The sequence below is a fragment of the Fusarium tjaetaba genome (assembly GCF_013396195.1).
Source record: "Fusarium tjaetaba strain NRRL 66243 chromosome Unknown NRRL66243_c0000259, whole genome shotgun sequence".
Taxonomy (NCBI): domain Eukaryota; kingdom Fungi; phylum Ascomycota; class Sordariomycetes; order Hypocreales; family Nectriaceae; genus Fusarium; species Fusarium tjaetaba.
In genome coordinates, this window is record NW_023501455.1 from 62,623 (window position 1) to 85,874 (window position 23,252).

At 49.1% G+C, this 23,252-nt stretch overlaps 2 protein-coding genes across 2 annotated transcripts; one reads left to right on the plus strand and one right to left on the minus strand.

The window, feature by feature from the left end:
* Positions 1 to 2,960: 2,960 nt before the first annotated feature.
* On the plus strand, positions 2,961 to 4,084 carry FTJAE_10888 (uncharacterized protein; the record flags this gene model as incomplete). Its single annotated transcript, XM_037343772.1, has 3 exons — positions 2,961 to 3,538; positions 3,647 to 3,733; positions 3,838 to 4,084. The coding sequence occupies 3 exons, from the start codon at positions 2,961 to 2,963 to the stop codon at positions 4,082 to 4,084; spliced, it is 912 nt and encodes a 303-aa protein (XP_037202073.1).
* Positions 4,085 to 20,477: 16,393 nt separating this feature from the next.
* On the minus strand, positions 20,478 to 22,036 carry FTJAE_10889 (uncharacterized protein; the record flags this gene model as incomplete). Its single annotated transcript, XM_037343773.1, has 2 exons — positions 20,478 to 21,577; positions 21,727 to 22,036. 2 exons carry the CDS (start codon positions 22,034 to 22,036, stop codon positions 20,478 to 20,480), a joined length of 1,410 nt encoding a protein of 469 aa, XP_037202074.1.
* Positions 22,037 to 23,252: the final 1,216 nt, after the last annotated feature.

Below are 23,252 nucleotides of genomic sequence, written 5' to 3' on the forward strand. Positions count from 1 at the left end.
CTGATATCCTCACCGATGTGTATATGGCCCGAATGTTCTCCATTCAGGACCGGCTTCAAAGCCGGCGATATCCTCTTGCACAAGTTATGCTTTGCCACGATGCTTTAATTACGTATGGAGTCTTATCAGTTACTTGGTATAGAGGTTTTAGGCCGTTAAGGGTCTTGATTCATTCCGCGACGGGGAAGTGGTGAAGGACGTCGTTCCGAAGTGAAGGTAGGGATAGGTTTCCCACTGCCTTGATGAAGATCTTGGTTCCCCATGAGATAACGTGTATCAATCTCATGACTTGATCATATGACTCCCTCAACTCTTTACGTTACTTGAAAGCAGAGTTAGGCTTTGACAATGTCATCAAAGCTCAGTCTGGCATCAATATCGTGAACATGGTGGAGATGTTTGCGATTGTGGACGGTTCAAACGTGGGATGAAACATTGAGGCTTTATTTGTGCCTCTTGCAAAGTTAGTAGAATGACTCTTGGGCTCTAAATGATGTCCCCGACCTGAAGTATCCTTGTTAAGTGAGGTCTTAGATCACATCTTGAACCAGAACGTGGATACTCCTTAACTCGGACAGTGGGATGTTTCTAGCTTTGACTAAAAGGCCTCTTGATCGGGTTTGAAGATCATCTCATCGCATTTGGGCATCAATAATTAGTTCGTGCGTCGTGAATGTTAGGCCAGGAGAAGGCCCCGACTTTCTCTCAAGCTCTCGAGACTTCATTAGCTTCGTGCATCAGTCTGATGGACTCAACCGCTGCCAGTCTCAGAGGCTATCTAGCTTACTTATTGTCGGCTATGACCTGGTATTGTTAGTCTTTCCTTCTCCTTATTTCACACAGATGATACAGGTCCCTATGGTGAGCTGGGCCTGGAGGTGATTCTCGAATGTGGCCCTCAACACCTCCGTCGACTCCATAGAAGCTTAGCCCGGGCTGGTGCCAAGGTATCGGTTTGTGGGCTACTCCATAAGATTCTACTACAGAAGGTAACAAATGGTTCTGGAAGCTTGTTAGGCGAATAGGCAGAATTAACTCGACGAGTCCCTGGTGGGTGTCTGAAGCCTTTCTCACTAAGCTTAGTATTATCAGAACGCATTGCACACTGCGACCCCAATCACTCACCACTTGTCGTCCAAGTACACAGAGGATATAAAAAACACATTAGTGTATTTAGAGGTTGTTCTACGGCCGTTTTCTATCTATTAAGTCTCGTATTGTGTCATGGCAAGGTCAAACCCAGAGACTGTTTCTCAGCCCACAAGAGACTTGACTGTCTCGTCACTCACTTTACCGTCCTTCATGGCTCAAAGATATAAGAACAAAACACTGCTTGATACCCAGTCACGGTCAACTTTTCGGCTGGTTTCGTATCAAACACAAACGTCCGTCTCGTGCCCTTCATAAGCATGTCACGGCAGCCGAAGAGCATATAGTGTATTCTCCTATCATAAGAAAAGTTACTGGAGCATACCTCATCAGTTATGTAATGTTCTCCGCAGTTAATCCACTCCGTTGTGGCAGCTCATTGTATCTTGGGGTTTCCTTGATTACTGAAGTGATGTGCGAGGCCCTTGCGGGAAGAAACTGGAGGTGATGTCCCTTACTTTGGTACCTTCTGAGCCGAATTCTTGTATGTACCTACTGATTTGATCTACCCATCTACACTTTCTTCTTTCGACCCGCTGTGGAGTATTTGTGCAACTGCCAGTCCTCATAGGCAGATGCATAGTTGACTCAGCTCGGCAAGACTACAACATGCCACCTGAATGTACACTAAACACTTGACGAACTCCGATCTGGGCTTTCAGACACTTTATACTCGTAGCAATCATTCTCTCAAACTTTATTCGCAGAAATTCCGCCTCTTTATAACCAGTTGTGTCATGGAAGTCGAGCCCGCCAACGACTGTCTCACCTCAGGCACCAGATTACGGTCGATATTGGCGACAGATATCTCAAAAGCTCATATTCTATCTACTTATATGTGAGGAGACAGAGTGTCATAGCCTGAAGGGAATTCGCATGCTCGGACTCAGCTCCACTGTCGAGTCCCTCGAGCCTCTACGTCTGATGACACAGCAAAATATCTCTCCTTTCGGAGTAACTTCATTCTCACTACATGTACAATCTGCAACCCCATTGCCAAAGATATGAGTTTGAGACTACAGACTCAGTGGCACGTCACAGTGCATGTCTATGCGTCAAGAAGAAGTCGAGAGTATATGTTTGTCTAGGAGTTTAGCACTGGTCGAGGAAGTTTGCCCAGTATCGGCCTCAAGCATCTCCTAAGTTTTCAGTTAAACAAACTTTGACTTTATTTGTACCTTTTACAAGACTACTATACAGGTATCACACGTGGTAAAGGTCAACCTTGATCAGTCACGATGTGTGGTTTCGTATATCTCGTCTGTATGGACCTCAGAGCCAGACCTGACGTTTGCCTACAAATGGCCCGCACGGTAAATTCAGAAGCCTCAGAGTGAAAAACAATATTTATTTCATAAGGCCTTGGTCTTTTGTCTCTCTGCTCTTGCCAGTCGACTCGGTCATCCTCCAGAAGAGAGGTGACTCCACAGCATTGAGCAAACGAAGGGCACAATTACCTCAGTGAATTGTCCACAACTCAACCCTCAAGGACCTCAAAATGCACATTAATATCTGAAACCATTAGATCAGCTACAATGCCCAGATTCAGAGTACATGAATGGAAATCGCCGCGAGATGTTGTGTCATCTCAACCCTAGGCTGGCATCCAATATAGGGTAATCCGCGTCTCACCGCAACCTCGTCCACATGTCAACAACTCACAACTCAACATATCAACAGAGTATCATCCGGCACAACCGGAAAGTCAATATCTCCATCATCCTAACTACCACCCACCCCCAATCTCCTTCCAACCTCTCAACCATCAAAGCACACCTCAAACACTCTCGCGCCCAAACAAACACCACAAAATGGGCTCATCAGACATCCCACCCCCCTCAGCACCACCATGGCTCGTCCCTGCATCAACAGCCTGCCTCTCCCTCGGCATAACATTCTGGCTAATCGCCTACATCCTCATGATCCGCCGCTCACTAGCAACCCACGCGACGCCCGCACCGCTCGTCGCACTGGGTCTCAATCTAGGATGGGAGGTAGTCTACGGCTTTGGTGTGTGCGAAGCACCCATCGAGACATACGGCTTCATCCTCTGGCTTCTCCTCGATTTGGTTGTTCTCTACGCTACGCTCAAAACAGCGCCTAGGTCATTTGCCTCAAGTCCGCTTATAGCGAACAATATCGCGCTGCTGCTGTTCCTCGTTTTTGTGGTGGGTGTCGTGGGTAATGGGTTGTTTGCGTGGTGGTGGCTTGAGGAGCCGCATAGAGGGTATGGTATCAAATGGGGCAAGAATTGGAAGGGTCTTGAGGCGAGAGATACTACGGAGTTGGCATATTGGTCGGCTGGTGTGGCGCAGATGATATTCAGCGTTTCGGCGTTGGCTATGCTTCTTGAGAGAGGTCACTCTGGTGGACAGAGCTATGGAATCTGGTAAGTCCTTCATTTCCTATATGCAATTGTCGGTTCTTGCAGAGGGCGTGTCTCGATACATGCCGTCTTCTCATCTAATCTATCATATTCATGCTCTCTGATCCCAAGGACTCGGAAGATTACTGCAAATCGCGTCTCAGATGAGAGCGGTCTGCCGAATGAGACCGCGCAAGCAATACCGACGACTGGTTACCAGTAGGATGAACCTCCACTTGTTGTCTCGTGATGACAACCCGAAAAAGCAATCCCAGAACAAACACGGCATCTAAAACTCAGCCATGCTGACATCTCGCTTCCAGGTTCTGTCGCTTCGTTGGCACCGTCATGGGTCTGCCCGTCTCTTGCGGTCTGATGTGGTGGTACTGGCCCGAGGCTCACGGCTTCGTTTTCCATCCTCTTGGTGTCTTCATCACTGGCACCTCAGTCATTTGTGATCTGGCGTATCCCTTTTTGCTAGCCTACGTTCGAACCAGGGAAAAGGTCTTGCCTGACGGAAGTCTGGTAGACGGAAGACTCGAGGCTGAAACTGAGAAGAAGCAAAAGTAGAAGGCGTAACGAAGGATCGAGTCGGGATGACCGATGAGCTGTTTGGTTGGACGACAACCTGGAAGCCTCATAAGCTAATGGCTGATTGTGCAATCTAAGTTGATTAGTGATACATCCCGTCGCGGAAACGATAAGCCACCAGCTGAGGAGGTAACAAGACAGAAGTGAGTAATGACATGTCTGGTTTCAGATGGCTTCGTCAAAGTAGCATCGAGGAGTTCCTTGACATCTTGTACAATTATGATTTGCCCATTATACCCAGGATTACTCGCAATCAGCGATGTTCATCGTAAGCACGATGTCAATCCCTCGTTTTCAGCTGGCATCGCGATCAAGGACCTCCAATCCACGCTACGAGGCACATCTCACGCGCGGTATCACTTGTGATAGGCGCTCACATTGCAACATCAGATCCGGGCACCGGGAATATCTCCTCTATTATGATCGATTCAACAGGGTTAACTACCAATAAGAGAACGACGGAAACATCTCTCAGCCGCCTTAGCTGAGATCATATCGCGTCAATTGAGCTTAGCTCTTCACAAGATCTTATTCTTCTTCTCTAGCCATAGTGACTGAGCGTAGCGTGATCTGCGCCCTATGCAGCCTTCCCTTTAGCGTGACGGGGGTCGTGCCTGAAGACCTGAATCGTGGCTTTTTTTGAGATGTGATAGCTCCAACGATGTAAGCCTCGTCCAACAACCAGGTCCAACCTACACATTGAATAAAGGAAAAAGCAACTGCTTGTTTGCTCATCACCTGACCTCGAGACAATGTGAAGCATGGCTATATCTTCAGTTCATTATCCATGATCCACATGTTATGCTGGCATTGGGAATGGGGCTGAGGTTGAGCTGGAGCCGGAGCCGGAGCTGGGATTGGATGCAGAAGCAACGGTTGTGTCGACCAACACACCAATAGCAGAGCTGCAAGAGAAGCAAACTCGGTGGACACTTGTCTCGCGATAACCAGTTTTCCAGCAAAAGAAAACTCACCGAGTTTACGATACACCAATCGTGAGGCCATCCAGTATATTGGTAACGAAAGAGAAGTCGCCAATATTCAGCATGCACATGGCACGAGATCGCGATCAGCGTGATATCAAGGATCTGTGTCTCGGCGTATCGAGGTTCCGTAATCTATGTTTGCTGTACCTCCATACTCCGTAAAGAAGTTTCCACTTCGGCATTTCCGATGTCTAAAAACAAAGTAAGTGATTCGTTGGGATCAAACTGTTTGTCGAGATCGATATTCCGATCCAAGACATCCTCCAGACATCTGATCACCGAGTGCCAGCCTTGTCGCAGAAACGCTCAATGCACCCATTGCACCAATAGACGTAACTCTACGTCAATGCTAGAGGGACACCGTACGGTCAAGTCACATGCTCACTGGCTTGTGCGGGTGCAAGCATCATGACATGACAATAAGGGGGCCAGGGTGTGCCGAATCTCCATCCATCGTGGAGTAAAAAAAAAAAAAAAACGGTCTCAAGTGCTTGCATGTTGGGCAAGACTCGCACGATACCACGATCACGTTTTGCATAACTCGTTTTGGCGCGACGTCAATAACACCCCGTCATTTTAATTCTCCGTTGCGACCGGGAGATTGATGACGGAATATCCGAGAAGGTGTGACACTTGTCCGTGCAGAGAGAATGCACATAATGCCGCATTTAGTGGTATCATGGTCGTGGTCACGGTCATGGTTCTCTGCGAGCTTGTTGACCGGTCTGTGATAATGTACGGTGTCTTGACTCTTTGGGAAGCATGAAATCTCGGAGTTTGCTCGAAAAGCAGCAACAAGGGTGTGAGCGAGCCCATGTACCAGGAATAAATTAACAGAAAACAGAGCGTGTAAATGTAGAAGCGGGTGAGGTGTATCAAGAACTGCAAGTCGACGATTTAGGAAATAGGAGATGGAGCGACCGTTTGAAAGTATGAAACTAGAGAAGGTATGCACTTACGGAGCCTTTATGCACGTGTCATGTGCAGCGCTAATGCATCTATCCGGCACTTGGCTTCTTTTTCCCTCCCTGGCCCCTGGCTACGATCTCTCTGGCGTCAGCGTCAGCATCAGACGTGGAGAAGTGGCTGCCAACCTGTCAATTGGCTATAATTGCGATGCGATATCAATGATGCAACTCACCAGAGATCGCCTAACTACTCTACTCTCCAGCTTCCTCTTGCAATCCTAGCTTGCGTTCGCGATGAGGTCGACTCCAGACGCTTTGATCTTGCTCAGGCACGAACGCTGCGCCCTTTGCCACAGTTGACATCAACAAGAGTCATCGTCATCATGCACCCCCTACTAAAAACTTCAGACGAGACGCTTTACTAAAAGTTAATATCCATCTCGGTCCAGTCCAGGCTCAAACTAACAAGGAAATCCCCTGGATAAACGGGCCTCAGATCCCTCCAGGCCAAGGTGGTCATAGTTTGCCTCCCTCCAACAATTGCAAATCATGACCGTCACACAATGCACACACAATTGAGGGGACCAAGGCATTCATTTTACCTGCACCTCGGTTCATCGGATGCGGTTGCGGTATGTCTGTCTGTCTGTCGATACATGGACGCAATGCAGGATGCATCACCATCCAATGGCTCCAATAGAGCAGGTGTGTCAGCAGCCCTGCCACGCTGCATGCTGCATGTTGGCACTGCGTTGCAATTGGACTCCCCATACTCCATACCGGTGAGCCTTGTTGTGGGGTTGATGGCCTCATGGCGGTACTTTCGGGGCTTTCAGGCGCAGCAGCTTTACTTTACTTTACTTTCAATCTCGGCGGCTTTTGTATGTACATATGTACGATCCCGGAGCATTCACAACTGGCACTATGTATGCGAGCCAACGTATGATGGTGTTGGTTTTGAAGTGGTCGCAGTCGCAACCATAACTCAATCTGCATGCTCAAATGTGCCCCCCTCGAAATCCTTCAAGGCGGCTAGATACCGTCTATTCGGAACGTAATGCTTCTTCTCGGAAGATCATCCCACGCCTGAGCCAAGGTCGGAATCATCAGATGTCGTGGGGTCCAGAGCACGTGGGAAGATTGAGTTGATCTCTATCGCCCAGCCAAAGGCTATCAAGATGATGATTTGGGGTGATAACATGGCGAGATGGCACCCGAGATAGTTTCAGAGTGTAATAGCAACCATGATGATGCCGATGCGTATCAAGATGTATTATGTTGGTGTGTTCAATCTCCGTCCTCCGTTCCCGATACCCCGCCATCCTTGCTCGCGTTGTAGAGATTTTGACGTGATGACACCCACCGAATGCGGGATTCGGGTTCGGGTCACAAGCCTCGGCGGCTGTTAAATGCTCTTTCTAGCCAGGGCAAGACGAAAAAGGACAAAAAGACCATGTCTTGAGGAAATCACCATTTGATCGGTGAGAAGGGGCATCGGCATCCGTCCCTAGCTCATCACACTGGCCGGTTTGGATCCTGGCCGCATGTGAAGAAAAGACGCTGCATGACATGACATGCATCGAGTCCGTCCCTCCGAGAACAGTCACTTCTTTCAATGCCAAGTTTCATCCCGACTCGTTCTTCATTTCTTGTTTTTAATCTCGCGCAACCCTTTTTGGGAAGGGACCTTTTTTGTCTCTCTCTCTCTCTTCCGTAATTTGTATGTATGTACCGACCGTTGAGCCATGGATTGTGAAACGGTTGGTGATAAGAGGCGCGAGAGATTTAAGAAGGTCGCAAAGTAGGGGACCTTTCGGAATGGGAAGACCCTTAACTATGGTTGATTGATAAGAATTAGATTGGCCGACGTGTGGGGTCCTTGCGAGCACCTTTAATTCTCTCATCTGCCTACGTTAGGTAGGTAACAGTGATGGATGTTAAGGTAGTGGAGGGTGAATCATGCGACGATAGACAAGGGCCAAGGGCCCCAAGGTTTGCGTGATGGATGATTTACAGTGCAGCGCTGTTATCATGGGTGTCTGATCTGACCCAGCTATCCGGTCTAGGTAGGTGAGTAAGGAAAAAAGCTTGATATCCATGATAGCGAGGATCCAGAAACTCGCGAATGCCACATCTCCGGTCTTTAGACAGTCTTTGTTTCCCAAACTCAGCCTCAGCCTCATCTTATCAGAAAGTCGTGATAACGAACCCCCATGCCGTGACGCTTCTGCCTCAAGGGATCTCCCACGTACCCCACGTCGCGGATCTGTCAAACAATCGGTCTCCATTTTTGGACATTCTCATGACCTTGGTACAATACGTACGTGGTGTTTACTTGCGCGAAGCGAAGCGAACGCGACCGACGTGGCAGACAAACCGAAGCTCAGGGATTGAGTGCGAGACTCGGATTGGCTGATGCTTCTCGAATGAAAAGAGAATGAAAAAATCGGGGCGAGCAATGAGAGCAACACGTGCGGCTGCTTTGGCATATCCCGTTCTCCAGGCTTTGGCAGGAGTCAACTGCCTTGCCCGTCCATGCAGGGAGAGATCCAAGGTCCAAGGTCTAGAATGCACAAGAGATATCGGTAGATGTTGTTGGTGACGAGTACATTGCCTGCACTGCACTGCAAGCGGTGAATGGGCAAACTAACCGCGCTTTGCGTAGAGTAAACAACCCTCCCTCGTCCCTCTCTTCTCGCTTCGTACGCTTTGGCCCACGATGCGATGCTGTTCCTCGTCATCGTTGGATATCATATTTACAACCGTGCTCTCTCTCTCTCTCTGTGGACTTGAACCCACGATGTCAAAGACACATGACGGCATGACATGTACACGCCCTCTCTAGTTTATTAGTAGTCAAGTTCGCCGAGGAACCGTTTAGAGTATTTCGTGTCAAAACCACTAAACTAGACATACAGAGCATAGGCGGGCTGCTAGTCCAAACTCTGATACCAACGGCCGGCGACGCCTCGTGCAGAAGCGAAAACCAACATTCCCTCCACTACGGGAACCATAAAAACTTATTCCCACTGAGAAAAGAGACAACTAACGTCTCAATGGCGTAACTTGCGCTAAGAGGGCACTAAAAAACAAAGCGTAAAGACCGTGCAACTATCTCAACAGAACATGATGTTTGAGCAAGAGTCCCACGATGACTTTTGGATATGAGTCTTTTTTGGAAATGAGCTGCCAAGAATAAGTACATAAAGCGGGTAGAATGGGCTTGACTCAGCAGACCAGATTTAGACTCCCGTCGGCACGATGCGGTATTAGCGCCAACGCGTCAAGAAGCCGACGGCATCAAACTAGCGGAGGAAAGGTAAAGGTCCAGGGGAAAAGAGATGGTGGGAGGTAAAGAAGCGAGCCAACAACGTGGGGATCAATGCCACAGAAAGAGAGAGAGAAGAGAGAAGTGATACAGATCCAATGCAATGTGATACCTGACTCACTCTACCTTAATCAGCATCGCAGCACTTTTGTATGTAGCCATCAAGTTAATAAGGATCTGCTTGGCCAGATGCCATGTCGCACGCGCGCGCTGATGGATGGATCCCTCGTTCGGTAGATGAACATGGGACAATATCCATCCATCCAACGGCGCGCAAGTCACCAAATCGCACTAAGTTATCTCCTCTCCTCTCCCATCCCATCCACTGCTTTTGTCCATCCCCCATCACAGACTCGCCTATCCTATTACAACAGAGACATGCCACTCTCATCATCACAGAGGACTTCTAGAGACATGTCAAAAGGCGTATCAGCGCGGGTATCGTCAGCCGCGTGATTCAGAATGTCACTCGGCATATCATATCGTCAAAGATTGAGCGGCCCGTAGCGGGATGGGTCCAAACTAAAGAAAGGTAATACCGTAATCTCTTGTACCTATGTAATTTTTTCCCTGATTCAGTATAGAATTTCCCAGTTTTTTTCAGCTCTTTGCTTTTTATCAATTAGTTAATCTAGCGCATTCTAATGCCAAAATGGCTGATCTTTGAAACGACCGCCTGTAGATGCTTCGTCGTCTCTGGCGGATCAAATCCATCAGGGTATGGATGTAAAAGCTGACAAGTTTACTAACAAGCAATATTCTAGTATTTCATTTCCTGCGCCTGACAATATGCAACTATCTTGAGTAGTCTCAGCTGTGATCAGTAGTAGTAAAGATAGGTTTGGTAAAACAAACAAAGACCCCCCATGCCATGCGCGGCAATATCGGGAAGGGACTAAACAATAGGTAAAAAAAAACGCCCATGCCATCGAGTGTAGAGAAAGAAGGTGTAGTAAGTAGAAAATGGTTTCCAATCCAATCCAAGACCTTAAACCCCCTCCCAAGTGATATCTTTGATTCCCATAAATGCCCATTTCCATGCATGCACCAGTTAGTCCAACAAGGTAGTTGTAGTTGAGTTTTGATAATAAAAAAAATAAGCGCGTCAAAAATAAAATAAATAATAGTCAAGACTCCTTCCCGTGCCAGATGTGGTTGGGTATGCTTCTTCTTCTCTCGAGAGATCAGTCCAAGAGGTGTTGCTTCATAATAGGCTGCTCTGATGACGGTCATAAGACCTCTCATGCAGATAATTATCGGAGTAGCGCCCGAGGCTGGTGGTGTGGCGTCCAAAGTCAAGATGAGGTCCGAGTTGATGGGTGAATGTGCTTGTTCTGTGCATGGCATCCAGCCATCGACCGTGCTGTGCTATGCTGTGCTGTAGGTAGAGAGCTCCGATGGCCTGAGCTCTCCCCTGTCAGTGGCGAAAAGATGCACATTGCAGGTGTCTGAGCACTTTCTTCAGTGGCCCCCATCCTCCATTCCCCCCAGCTTTCGGCCTGTCTCCTCGAGAGCTGGTCCCGGGCTGTCGATCGGACGCCATCCCCCCCAAAAAGGTACCAAAGCTTCTGCCATGCTTGTAAACGCCTCCTGCGAGTCAAGAGAGGGATCAAAGTATCCCCCATCCCACATCGGCCAAAAGAACGGGTTTGCACCCAAAGAGCCGAATTCTTTTCCTTCCAGATAAATAAAAATGATGAACCAAATGCTTTCCTGCGCCTTTCCAAGGTATCGATAAAACTGTACTTTTTTCTGTGTTTTTTTGTTGTTCTTGTTTGATGCTGTCTGTATTTCGTTGATTCATATGTCCACCTCCAAGTGGGGGGTGCCATGTCTCACTTGAGTCGACCACCTGGTAAAGCACATCGCTTAGCTTGATGAACCTGCAGACGTCGACTATTCGTTTCGATGGAGGGATATCTCGGCACCTTCGGCGAGAGAGAGAGGAATGAGGTTGAATCCTGTTGTTTCAACTCATTCGAGAGGTCGGGTTTCGTATGTGAATGTGTGCGTGTATGCGTATGCGGGGATGGATAGATAGGTGAAGAGTGTCGCCTTATTGGACGTTGGAGTGGCAGATCAATTGGCGACATATCGAGGGCTCGACCTGCGAGACGAATCGCTCGTTTTCATTGCGCACGAACTTGGGGAGAGTAGGACAAGCGTGACTCGGGACGTTGGATCAGTTTCGCCCATGGGTGATTGCTGGGTTGTTGGCGTTCACGGCAGGCAGCTAGAGAAGTAATTAGTACGGGCTCATATGCATCAAAAGTTAGCCGTCGGTGGAGAGAATCGAGTCGGGCCTTGGAAATATTCAAGACATACCACAAATGTCGTCACCCCTGTGGATGTTTGTTAGTGAATGCTCATGTGTATTGTGGAAATAGTTATGTTGACTCACCAGTACTGCTTGCTCACAATGGTGGGTGGACACCGACGTTCTGTCTCTATATACTTGGGACACCATGATTCTACCAGATGGTAGTGGTGTTGGCAGCTAAGTTCCTTCTATAAAATAAATTAGTATTCATCTTCTATATGACCATTCACCATCATGGTGATGTGGTGCATGATGATATGATGTTGTAGGTTCTGACTTACATAGATGTAGTTGCACATTGTGACAAACCCGATCACGTTGTATCGATTCTAAAAAATCGTGGACCAAGGTATGATAAGTATGTGAGTCGATCGGTCCAAGATGAAGATGGCCAGGCCCTGAGGTTATATATATATAATGGGTAATAGTGGTGAATCCGCCGAACTCTATATCAACAAGTGAGGGCAGGTAGTAGAGTAGCGTTCAAGGATGCTGCTGATGTTGGGTAGCAGTGGCGGGCGACAAGGTTCCTGCTGAGACGGACTACGGTACGATAACAACACGCTGCAACGTCTTGGTCGAATTGGCAATGGCTTCGAGGAGGGGAATAAAGAAGTATTTAAACGCAGAGACAAGATGGACCCAAAACAACGGTACTGAGGCTAAAGGAATCCCTACGGACGGGGCTCAAAAGGAAAAAGGTTGTTTATTATAACTTTTAGAAGAGAAAAGGGCCCTTCCATACCTAGGCGACCCCTGTTGACAGACAGCCCACTGCCTGCCATCGAGGGAGCCATAGCAGAGCGAGCAAGCAGCATCGCGAGCGAGCACACCCTCTCTGTACGTACATCAGAAGGGGGGCGTGTTTCTCCTGCTGCTAAAAGTTTTGGTGGTGGCACTTCCATCTCTCTCCGAGAAACAAGGGATGGGGGGCGTGGTTGTCTGGGGTTCTTCTCGTTGCGAGCTGAAGAGCGGGAGGGAGTGAAAATGGGGGGTGTGACTGGATAGAGTTGCAATGATTTGATTTGTGCATGCGTATGCATATATCGAGAGTGACCCATTTACTGGGATCAACTTGTTTTAATCTAAGGCGAAGCTATCCTCCACCTGGTAAAAAAGTCCCCCAAGAATTTAAAGGCCAGTCAGTCACTGACTGACTGTCTGTCTGGTGAAACACACAGACCAATCTGCGAGCCCTTACATCTTCGGCGTCGGCGAAGTGAGGATGAGTTTTTTTTGGTTATGCAATTAATTTATTTTAGTTACGGAAAATAGAGGAAGACCCTGAGAAATGAATGTCAAATGGAGGATGACTCACCGAGGGTTGGCCGAGGCACAGGCAAGACAACGGTCGATGCTATTCCCAAATGACATTTCTCGTTACGAATGAATAAACGATAGAGTAGAAATCACTGTCGCACATGCCGAAACAGCACTGGCCTGTACTGGCCTGGGCTGGGGGATCTAAACTTGGACCCTTCCATTTCACTCCACCATAATATTCCAGAACCACCAATACCGCCGGCAATCCCCTTCCCCTCACGATGATGTTACAGTAGCTATATCCATTCTGTATCAGGTAACAGCACATACTACAACCTCACATTAAGGCAAGATGCTTGCTCGTTCGCTACGTTATGCCTTACCTCATGGATTGGGTACTCACCGCAATACTCTGCCACAGCACAGCATTCTCTAGACTGAGGAAACTGTCTCCAAGGCGGAGCCGCCGTCCAACTCACCTTGGCCTTCAGGGTGCGTGCTGCGATCCACAATTTGAATCAGAACTGTCTCTGTCTGCCCGCCAGACCGCGCCCTCTGCTCTGCTCTGCTCTGCTGCTCGAAATATTTCGTGACGGTGAGCAAAGAACAAAAGGTCTTGGACCCTTGAAAAAAAAAAAGAAGACCAAACGTCCCGCCTTACTCCACCGCGAGGGGAGCAGCAACCTCAGCAACGATGACCGCCTCCTCCAAAGCAATACCTACACGTCTATCTACTCGACTCTCTCACCGTTTTATCTGATTGGGAGTTGCATCACCCGAGCAGACACGGGCCGTCGGGCACGTGGAAGCCTCCCTCAATGAGCCAAGCCCTTCCCTTCCTTCGTGTGTGATGTGATCAGCATGTTGTACTTCCTAGAGCGGGATGCAACACGACCGTTTTGAGGGGTCGAGACCTCTCTGATATTGCTTCTTTGGAGAGACCAAGTCGACTTTTACTAGTCATGGCATGCCAATTAAGGAGACTCGTCATTATTCGGGCATCCCTTGACTGACCAGTCATCAAGGTAGTTGTTTTTGACTGGCTGCGATGATGCTGGTCTGGCTGAATCAATAATAGAAACAAGGTCTATCTGATATGTAAAAGGGCCTGTCTGCGTCAATGCACATCACATCAACGTAGAAAAGATTTTCTCGGTGCTGCATTGCTTGCAGGTCAGGTTAGCCTGGTTTACTGCGGTTCAGTGAGTGCACGGTCATGTTTCGTGTCATCGCTGTCTATTCTACTGAGCGAGGGTTATTAATTAATTAGTTAATTACCTGATTGATTAATTACAGCTAAAATATGGATGACAGAGCGAGAGTAATAAACCTGTCTGACCCACTGCCAACGTCTCAGTCCGTTCTAGACGTGCCCTGTCTGTAAAGTTCCATTGGACTTGGATGAATGAGCGACACTGGACGCTTGGACGTTGACGCCATTCTCTGCCCTTTCGTATGGCATGGCATGGCATGGCCCCTGGCGAGTTTTAGAGGGCTCTCAAGTACCGTCTTTGATTCCATGACACACATGTCCACTGCCGGGTATCACCATTCGGAGAATGACCTCGTTTCGTTGCCCAAAACGACAGACGCAAAAAACAAGGCTGTCATGGTCAGATGGACTGAGCTTGGATTCATACATATGACCCCATATGCGACAGCATCGTGCATGGAATTAGCATTTTAGCACGCATATTCTGGCGCTCTGCTCCACTGCACACGTGGGCGCAATGCCGGTACTGTAGCGGTATGTCCTGTATTGTCCTGTCCTGTGCTCGCTGTCGGCTTGTCACCCAGCCGAAACGTATCCGCTACCGAGAGTTTGATGAGCGATTCCATAGCATTTACAGGGCTCGTAGTGGTACAAGGCCCCTATAAGCTTGGCTTCTGATGCTGTTGTTATCTTGGCGCACCCGACCTGACTCTAAGTACACATTCACGCTCACGAGTGCCGATATCTTGTCGTCGCCAACTCATTCAACTACTGCACAATCTTTTAAGCCTTTCACCCGCTGCCCTCCACGTGAGTTTTCTACTTGCCTAATAAGGAACCGGTCAACAAGTTTCGACATGGCTATGCACAAGTTTGAGCCAGGCCTCGCTGCAGGCCTACGCTGTCAAGCATGAGAATCCCACCAATTGCGGCTAAACGAGCTCTCATCCTTGCTGCACTACATACAGTCTACAGGGGGTGTTTGTTCTGTTTATGTCAACGCTCGTACATACATGCATATTATCTCGATTCTTTTCGTATACCTACTCGGTAAGTTCTTCTTGATTCATGACACAACCAAACACAGACCAGACCAGGTTTCAAAAGGAGAAACATAGGACACACTCTCTTTGGATGCGTCATGTTCAAGACTAAACTTAGCGAAAAGAGAAAAAAGCCTTCCGCTGCTGAAAGGCGTCTTCTGGAATACATAATTTCCACAATCTCCACAGTCGATCCGACGCCGTCTCTTGGTTGATACCACACCGCTATCCAATCAGCCCTGCAAATCCAGATTTTCGTGCTCTCCATGGCAAATTATCTGCCAAGGGGGACTGACGGGTGAGTCCTCTTAGCCTCTACCGACTGGATGGACGACTTTGCCCGGGACCTAGGAAACCCCCCCCCGAGCAAGCCAGACATGTCATGCTATGGAGACAACTTGTCTCCATACATGGCCATGTCCAGCTGTAGTTTGTGTTTCTAGTCCTCCGAGACTATCATCGTCTACTCCGTGAAGAGAAGAAGCTCCTCTTTACTCAAACGAACTCAATCTTATCTAGACGATACTATTCATACATCGCCAAATTTCTCTTGGTTCTCGGGCTCGCTATTTGGTCAGTGAACTCCCCTGCCTCTGACGCCAAGTTCACCCTAGCCTAAAGAACCTGGCCTCTGTTGCAATCGTCAACTCTGCCAAGGTATAATGCCCCTCTTCGCAGGGGTTTATCCAATCACGTCGGTCCCAGCTTTCTTCTTTGGCGTTCCCAGGACGCGGGCTCGGGCCTCGGGATGTTCTGCTTCTGGTGGGTGTGACAGCCCCAATCCCAGCCAAAGTTCCAGGGCCAGAAGCCGGCTCTTCTGACTCTCTCTCTCTCTGTGCCTGTGAGAGACAGTCGTTAATGCGAATTGTTTCTCATGCAAGGGTGACGACACTCGGTATTCACCTCAGCTGTCAACTAACCCGAGCTACATACAGAAACACTTTGACATGTCTGTCTCACTTCCTACATGAACTGCTGAAGTCTAGGAGACGAACCAACCAAACCGGCCGTTGAGAAACGCAAAGCTTAAACGAGACAGAGTCCACTGACACCTATCAGGCTGGGCATGGGCCTGCAGGACGCCATCTTGAAGATCAAACTCACGGAGCGCTACAGCCTCTGTGGGGAGAACTGTACTGTACATCGTAGCATGGCTACCTGGTTACAGAAGCCATGTCCAATCCTTCTGTAACCTTCACCAGGTCCGGGAACCTGTAACCCTCCGAGGACCTCTGCGGTCATGTCTCGGAGCTATCTCTTTAACGAGGTCCTTCTCAGGTCAAGTCCGCCACGTTCAATCCTGATCCTTCAGCCTGGAGATGAACAGGGCTTCAAGTCCAGTCCACTCTTGTCAGACCAGGATCGTGCGGATCTCTCGTTCTTCGTCCTCACCTGTCCTATCCTGTCTGAGCTGGTTACCAAGAGAAAGGTTTTCCACTTCCCTTCCCTTCCCTTTCCATTCCTCCGGGCAGATCATGTAATCCCGCCTCTGCCGGGAAATCACATAGAGTGGAACTGGGTTCGCCCTGAGTCAAATCCACTGACTGGTTACCGAGCGCCTGGGTACGAACGATGAGACAACTAACGAGAAAACATCAGTCATTCCATCAGACACGGCAAAAAAAAAGGGGAGATTTGTCTCGGCCGGTTTTGTCCCGGCGTAGTCGGGCCAGACACACAACGAGACACTCGTAACTTGCTAGTTAGTGTATCTGGATAACTGCGCATGCAATAACCAGATACGAAGGCGAATTTTGCTTCAATGAACACTTCACTTCACGCAAGAGGTGTGTGGATTTGTTACTCAGCAAACACTAATGTGAATGATGCAGACCGCTCTTTGACAGCTGTACGATGTCAACAACGCATGCATTATGCATATGGGGACAATGCAGGTCTTGACAGTCTCGAACTTGGAGGCCTTTTCGCATCATGAAAACTTCTACATCTCAAAAGTCGATGAAGAAGAAGAAAATTTCTTTACGCGTAAACCGCCAGGGCCGCTTCAAGCGCTGACGGGTAGAGATGCAAGGCACAACCTGTCAACCCCAGACTTGGCACGTTACTCAACAAGGAGTCCGTGGCTGCTCTGTTCTCTGCGGAAATGTCCCCGCTACGCCGTAGACTGGCGGAACCACCAAGAGGTTGAACTGTGGTCGCTAAACTCACCGGTTCTACTAGTCGCCGCCAAGTTCACATGAGTTGCAGAAGTGCTTTATGATGGTTGCTTTGCGGGCGGCTTCTGGACCGGGCCGGGTGATGTTAGATTTAGGCATCATGCGATTTCTTTATTGAAGATTTTGTTTCTCATCTGCATTTGATGATCGTATTCGGTGTGAGTTTAGAGAGAGTTTAGGAGATCTAGAAGAGCCGGGACACTGCGAATACCCTACATCGGATACATACATACATGAAAGAGTCACTAGGATTCTTCTTATGAAATGACTCCGGCGCCTGGCGAAGGACAGGGAATTGATCATGCTATGACTTTCTCCGATGAGACAGTTGCTTGTACCGTTCACTCCCTATATGCTCGGCCTACAACATATCAACATATCATGATAAGCAGATCGCGCCCAGGAACTCGTCATGATGATTCTGGCGTGAGCATCCATGCATTACAACAAGGTACAGTTACCAGTAACCTGGTTAATCATGACTTCTCAAGGATGATCGCGAAGGAAGCGATATTTGCGACGCAACATAGGCAACAGAGAAGTGAACATAGTGTCTACGTACCAGAGCCTGTTTCAGGGCATCTTGAACAGCTACTCCCCCCATGCCCTTCGGCAGATTTCTCATCAGAGGCATGAAAGTACACATCTCGGCCGAGGGAGGATAAAAAGCAATACAGACGGACACAAAGTTGGCCTATCGTAGATTGATTGTCCCCCATGTCATGATGGAATCCTTGTCTCGCACCAAGTCTGCGGAACCGTGCTGCTGGAAAATTGGCGAGATGACGCAGAATGTAAAACCGCATGGTCCTGATCGCGGACTTTGCCATCAAGAGACAAGATACCTAGATTCTTCTCCCTGTGAGACAAACGACGTGCTCTCTTTGGGGGAGGGGGCCTATGCTCAAAACAAGACAGGACAGGGGTGTGAAGAGCGCGAAAAGGGAGGGACAGGATGGGGATCCTGACATTTCTGTCGCACATGCCTCTTCAGGAAAAGAAGGGTCCAGAATGCTGCTGTTGAGATATTTTCACTTTGGAGGAGAAGAGAGTCGAGGGTTGGGCATCAAGATCTTCAGAGGTATATCCACTGCTAAATCCCGAGGCAATGGACATCTGTGGGACTTTACTTTGCCTGGATCGGAAAGAGTTTACCCATTACCAAGCCGTTGGGTGAAAGCTTAATTTCATTCGTTCTATTACCGTGAGGTTATTAATTATTCCTCTCTCTTTGTGCCCTTGCGTTACAAGAGATTTGTTGCTTGGCTTGGCTTGGCTATAGAGAGAGAGCCGACGTGATGTGGGATCCCTCGCGGCTGTGCCGTTCTCGGCGTCGGGGTCTAGGAACGTTCCGTGTAGCGAAAATGCGTCCCTTGCTTATGAAGACTTCCAATGGGGTTTGATATCGAGGGTACAGTATGTAAGCTATGGTCTGCGGATGGATGCACGCACAGCTACGCAGGTAATGGAGAGAGTAGAACTGATGACGACTCAGTGTGGGCGTGTCTCTGCTACAGCTCAGATCAGTCTATTACTACGTAGTATGTGCCGGTGGAACGATTGATTCATTCATTCACCGTCTGTCACTTGTCAGATTCCATAGGGACGGCAAGCCAGGAGTAGGAGGTTTTAAGTTAAGTTATACTACTTACATGCATGCAAACGAATGCACGTCTTGATAAGTGCATCTCGGGTCAGGCGTTCCGAAGACGCCTTGGATAGTGTCGTGAGAATCATACTCTCTTTGGAGTAGGAAAAACCGTCGTGAACGGCAAGTCTCTGGGCCAATAAACGCGTTTAAGTCATAGCGCTACGCTCTTTGGCTGGCGTGAGGTGACTTGAGGTGAGGTGAGGTGAGGTGAGTTCAAGATTGATTGATAGACGGCCTTCTCGTACTTGTATACCCCTGTCACATCGCGCAGGTTGGCGATCAACACTTTCCAGGGATGGATCGTAACGGCATTCCTATTCCATCTCAGCCATTTGCTTTGTTATCCGTATATGCACGCGTACATTGTCATAGCGATATCGATTATCGACCGTAGGGCAAGCAAGGCCTGTTCTGTTTCATCGCCCGTTGGTTAATTGGGGGCGTCACCCAAGACACGGGTTGAGAGAGGCAGTGTCAGAGAGTAAAGTCGTAAACTCAAAATAGACAGGGCAGGGCGTGTGCTGTTAGAGTTTGCAGGGGACACTCAAACGGGCAAAACTGGCGGTGCTACTGGGCGTTAGGTGGTCTAGTGTCGGCACATCCCTCACCCAAACACCTGTCTCCGACGAGCCTTCTAGAGCTTCGGTCCCAATCACGTCCCGCTGAGGACCTCTGTGGCCTTGTGTCGGATGCATCGTTGGCTTCCCCTAGCGGGCGCCTTTGACGCCGGCAGACTCGTCTTCCTCGTGTCTTTCTTTCCACTGGGTACGGTAGCCAGATGCCCTGGCCCTGTTGTGCCGTGCCCTGCAAGGCCTTGCGATAGTTGCAGTTACAGTTGCTCTAGTTAGACGAGACGTGGGGAGGGTTGCAATTGCGAGGTTCGGTCATATGCGAGGCTTTGATGAGAGTCAGTCAGTCCCTCCCTCTTGTTGTCTCTTTTCTCATCGCGATGCGGATCGCCAATGAACGACTTCGGAGCCCACGCCGCGCGGGAATAGAGACTAGCAGTTAGGGATTTTCAGGGCCCTGAGGATCAAATTCCTGTCTGGGAAATCCGAAGATGAGCGGCATATGATTTACGCTGTTCCAGATCTCTGGGTCAGTTGGGCATGAATTGGGCTTCAAGTTCGACGACGAAAAGATTGCCACTCTGAGAAAATGGGAATTGTTGGGTTAGGATAGGGGATTTTGATGGGAGACGATGGAAGTCTGGTGTTCCGTGAATATGCTTGTCAAGTTTCTGTGTAATTGCCCCTGAATTCGTAGATTTGAGGCTTGGTATGCTCGTAAGCCTCCTCACAGACTATCGACACTTGGTGATGTGAGCTTGTCTCAGTGAAAAATGATGGTATGTATTAGTGAATTGCTTCTTGAGGCCTCCTCCATCTTGAAACAGAACAGTTGAAGCCCCTATACCGATACTGCATCCATCCCCAGTCCAGTTCCCTATCCAACTCGTTCCCTCTCCTCAGGTCACTGCCCCCTATGAATCTATCAAAGGCTCTATCTCACTCCGCAACTCAACCAGATGCTTCGCCAAAGCCTCCTCGCGATCCCGAAACGCCTGAAAAGACATATCCACGACTCCCGCGAACATGGACGCTGCGTTCCCAGCCCCTGACCACCGCGCCGTCGAACCTCTCAGACGAGACAAGAACTCCTCTGCTAGCTGGATCGTGAGAGACATCTGCAGAAATGGAGACGACTCTACAGCGAAGGATCCTACCGTCACGGCGGGTAGTTTCCAGAAGCTGAAGGTCGTACCTGTGTCTGTCTGTGTTGCTAGCTCTGTGTGTACGAGGCTGAAGACTCGTTGATACATGTCGAGCAGACGCACGTATGTTGACAAGATGAACATGGCATTGCCTGGATCACTTCCATCAATCGTGGAGTGATGCATCTTACCCCCATCATTGTTGGAAGGTGGTTTCTCAAGAATATCAGCAACACATCGCGTGAGCTTGAACATATCCTCAATGGGAAACCCCTGACTTCTAAACCTCTCATCAACAGGACGACCCATCAGCGGTCCATCCTGGGGAGAAGGCAAAGCGGACGCCAGGTCCAGCAGCCGGGCGTTTATGTCAGACAACTGCGCCATCCAGTGAATTGGGGGCACCTCGTGCTGCTGCAGTGGCGACAAGTCAGCGTCGTGGCGGAGCGTGATCTGTCTAGGCCTAGGTCTATTACTCCTCTGCTGCTGCTTCGACTGCGTGCGTGACGCGCGCTTGTCAGAGGTGCTGCTGTGCTCAGGTGCACAACTGAGGGGCACGACGTGCTGCTGGTGAAGGGCGTCACGCTCTGGTGCAACTTCACCCGGCGGCTGGTGATAAGAGTGGTGTTCAGGTGGCTGCTGCTGGTGGTGCTGTTGCTGATGCTGGTAGAGAGGTGCAGGTTCCCAGAACACAGGACGAGTTCCGGGGAACTCGGAGTGAGATAAATACTGAGGATCTGTGAAGAAGGCCAGCTGCTGGTCGAAGGTGAAGGCAAAGTCGGTGCTGTCGACTACGGGATCGGGTGAGACAGGGACAGGGACGGAGACGGGGAGGATATGACTCTTAGACGTCAGGCTGAGGCTGTTGTCTGTGTCCGTGTGTGTATGGGTATGGGTATTGGTATTGTTATTGGGTATTATTGACACCGTTGCTTCTCCTTGACTCGGCTGTGAGTCGGTTGCATCCAAGACAGAAGAAATAAGAGGGCGATAAAGCAGAATGGTAGGGGGCACGTACCCGCGTCGGGTGAGACAAGACTCGGATCCTCTTGACTATCTGTCCGTCGTCGTTTCGGCGAGCGGCGTCCACTCGAAGTAGCAGTAAGAGAAGAAGTCGTCCCGTTCTCAACAAACTGTTGTTGCTGCTGCTGTTGTTGCAGACTCTCCGCAAGCTGTTGCTGATTCTTCCTATACCGTAGAGACGGGCTAGACTTGCACTCGGTCTTGAGTCTGACGCACCGCTCGCACGCCTCGTCGTTATATCGTTTGCAGCTGAGTTTCTGCGCGTGACAGCGATCACAAGCTTTCCGATGGACAGTCTCTGCCATGACATCAAAATGTTTTCGAACGGCGGCCAAGAAATATGGGGGGAACAAAGATGGGCGGTTTATAGAAGGAAGGGGAGGGAAGAATTGAGTGATGCTGTATTTTGTTTTTGGTGGCACAGTAACAGCTCTTCGCACACTTTGTGAAGGAGGAGATGTGAGGAAAAAAGAGGCTCATGCATGGACTCGCCTACGGAGCGTGTCGTGCTGCATCGAGGATCCTGTAGCTTTTGCCAGTGAGGCGGTTCCGATGCTGTCGGTATCCTCGTCGTGAGACCTTGTCAGGGGTATCCGATCCAATGGATCGGCGTCGATGAGCAAGATGAGGCAGAGGAGAATCTTCTATGTATGTCTCTATTCCATATCTGAGATATCATCAAGTGCAAGATGCTAAACTCATTACTTTGAATCAAACACTCATATCAAGTCAGAACCAACTCAATTCCTCATTATCATCAAAGTCTCTCATCAATCTCAACAAGCGGTGGCGTCTCTTCCCTTGTCTGCAATGTATCACAACAGCACGCCTTGTGCTCCTCGACCATGTGGTGCTACATGAGGCACGTCTTTTCCTGCTAGCCCTGTCCTTACAGAAAGCCTCGTTTGGGTCTTACCTTTTTCTTCACCGCAGATTTGAGAAAGAGGCTTGATTGATATATCGGTTCGACGGTGTGCTTCATTGGAGGGTAGTTCGGCGAGCTGCAGTTGCGTGGAGGCGAAGAAGACGATAGCGATTTGTTGATGAGTTGAGTCAAATATTGCGACTGTGGCCAGTAACTGGCCTGAACAGCTACACTATTCTCCTCTGGCTGATATTTCTTATAAGTTGTATTCTGTATGGCCCTCTACTCTCTAACATCAACCTGCATACGGCCACACCACTTCCCACGATCACTTCTCATGACATCTCCCATCATATCACCTCAGATCATGCCCATTCTCCACCCATAACTAATACGTAATACCTCCCCAACTCAATCTCGATCGGTTGACCATCCGATCTCATCCCCACAGACAAGGGTATCAATATTTACTTTTTCTCCCCCATCATCGTTTAAAATGACTGCATACAACGTCATCCACAGACAGGCGAGACATTGTACGGTGGCGTCCAGTCGTAACTCAAGCCTTGCCTGGGAAGATAAAACACACACACACACACACACACATGTTGTCGCTAGTCTCTCGTTACTTTTACTCGTGGCTCGTCTCACTGTAC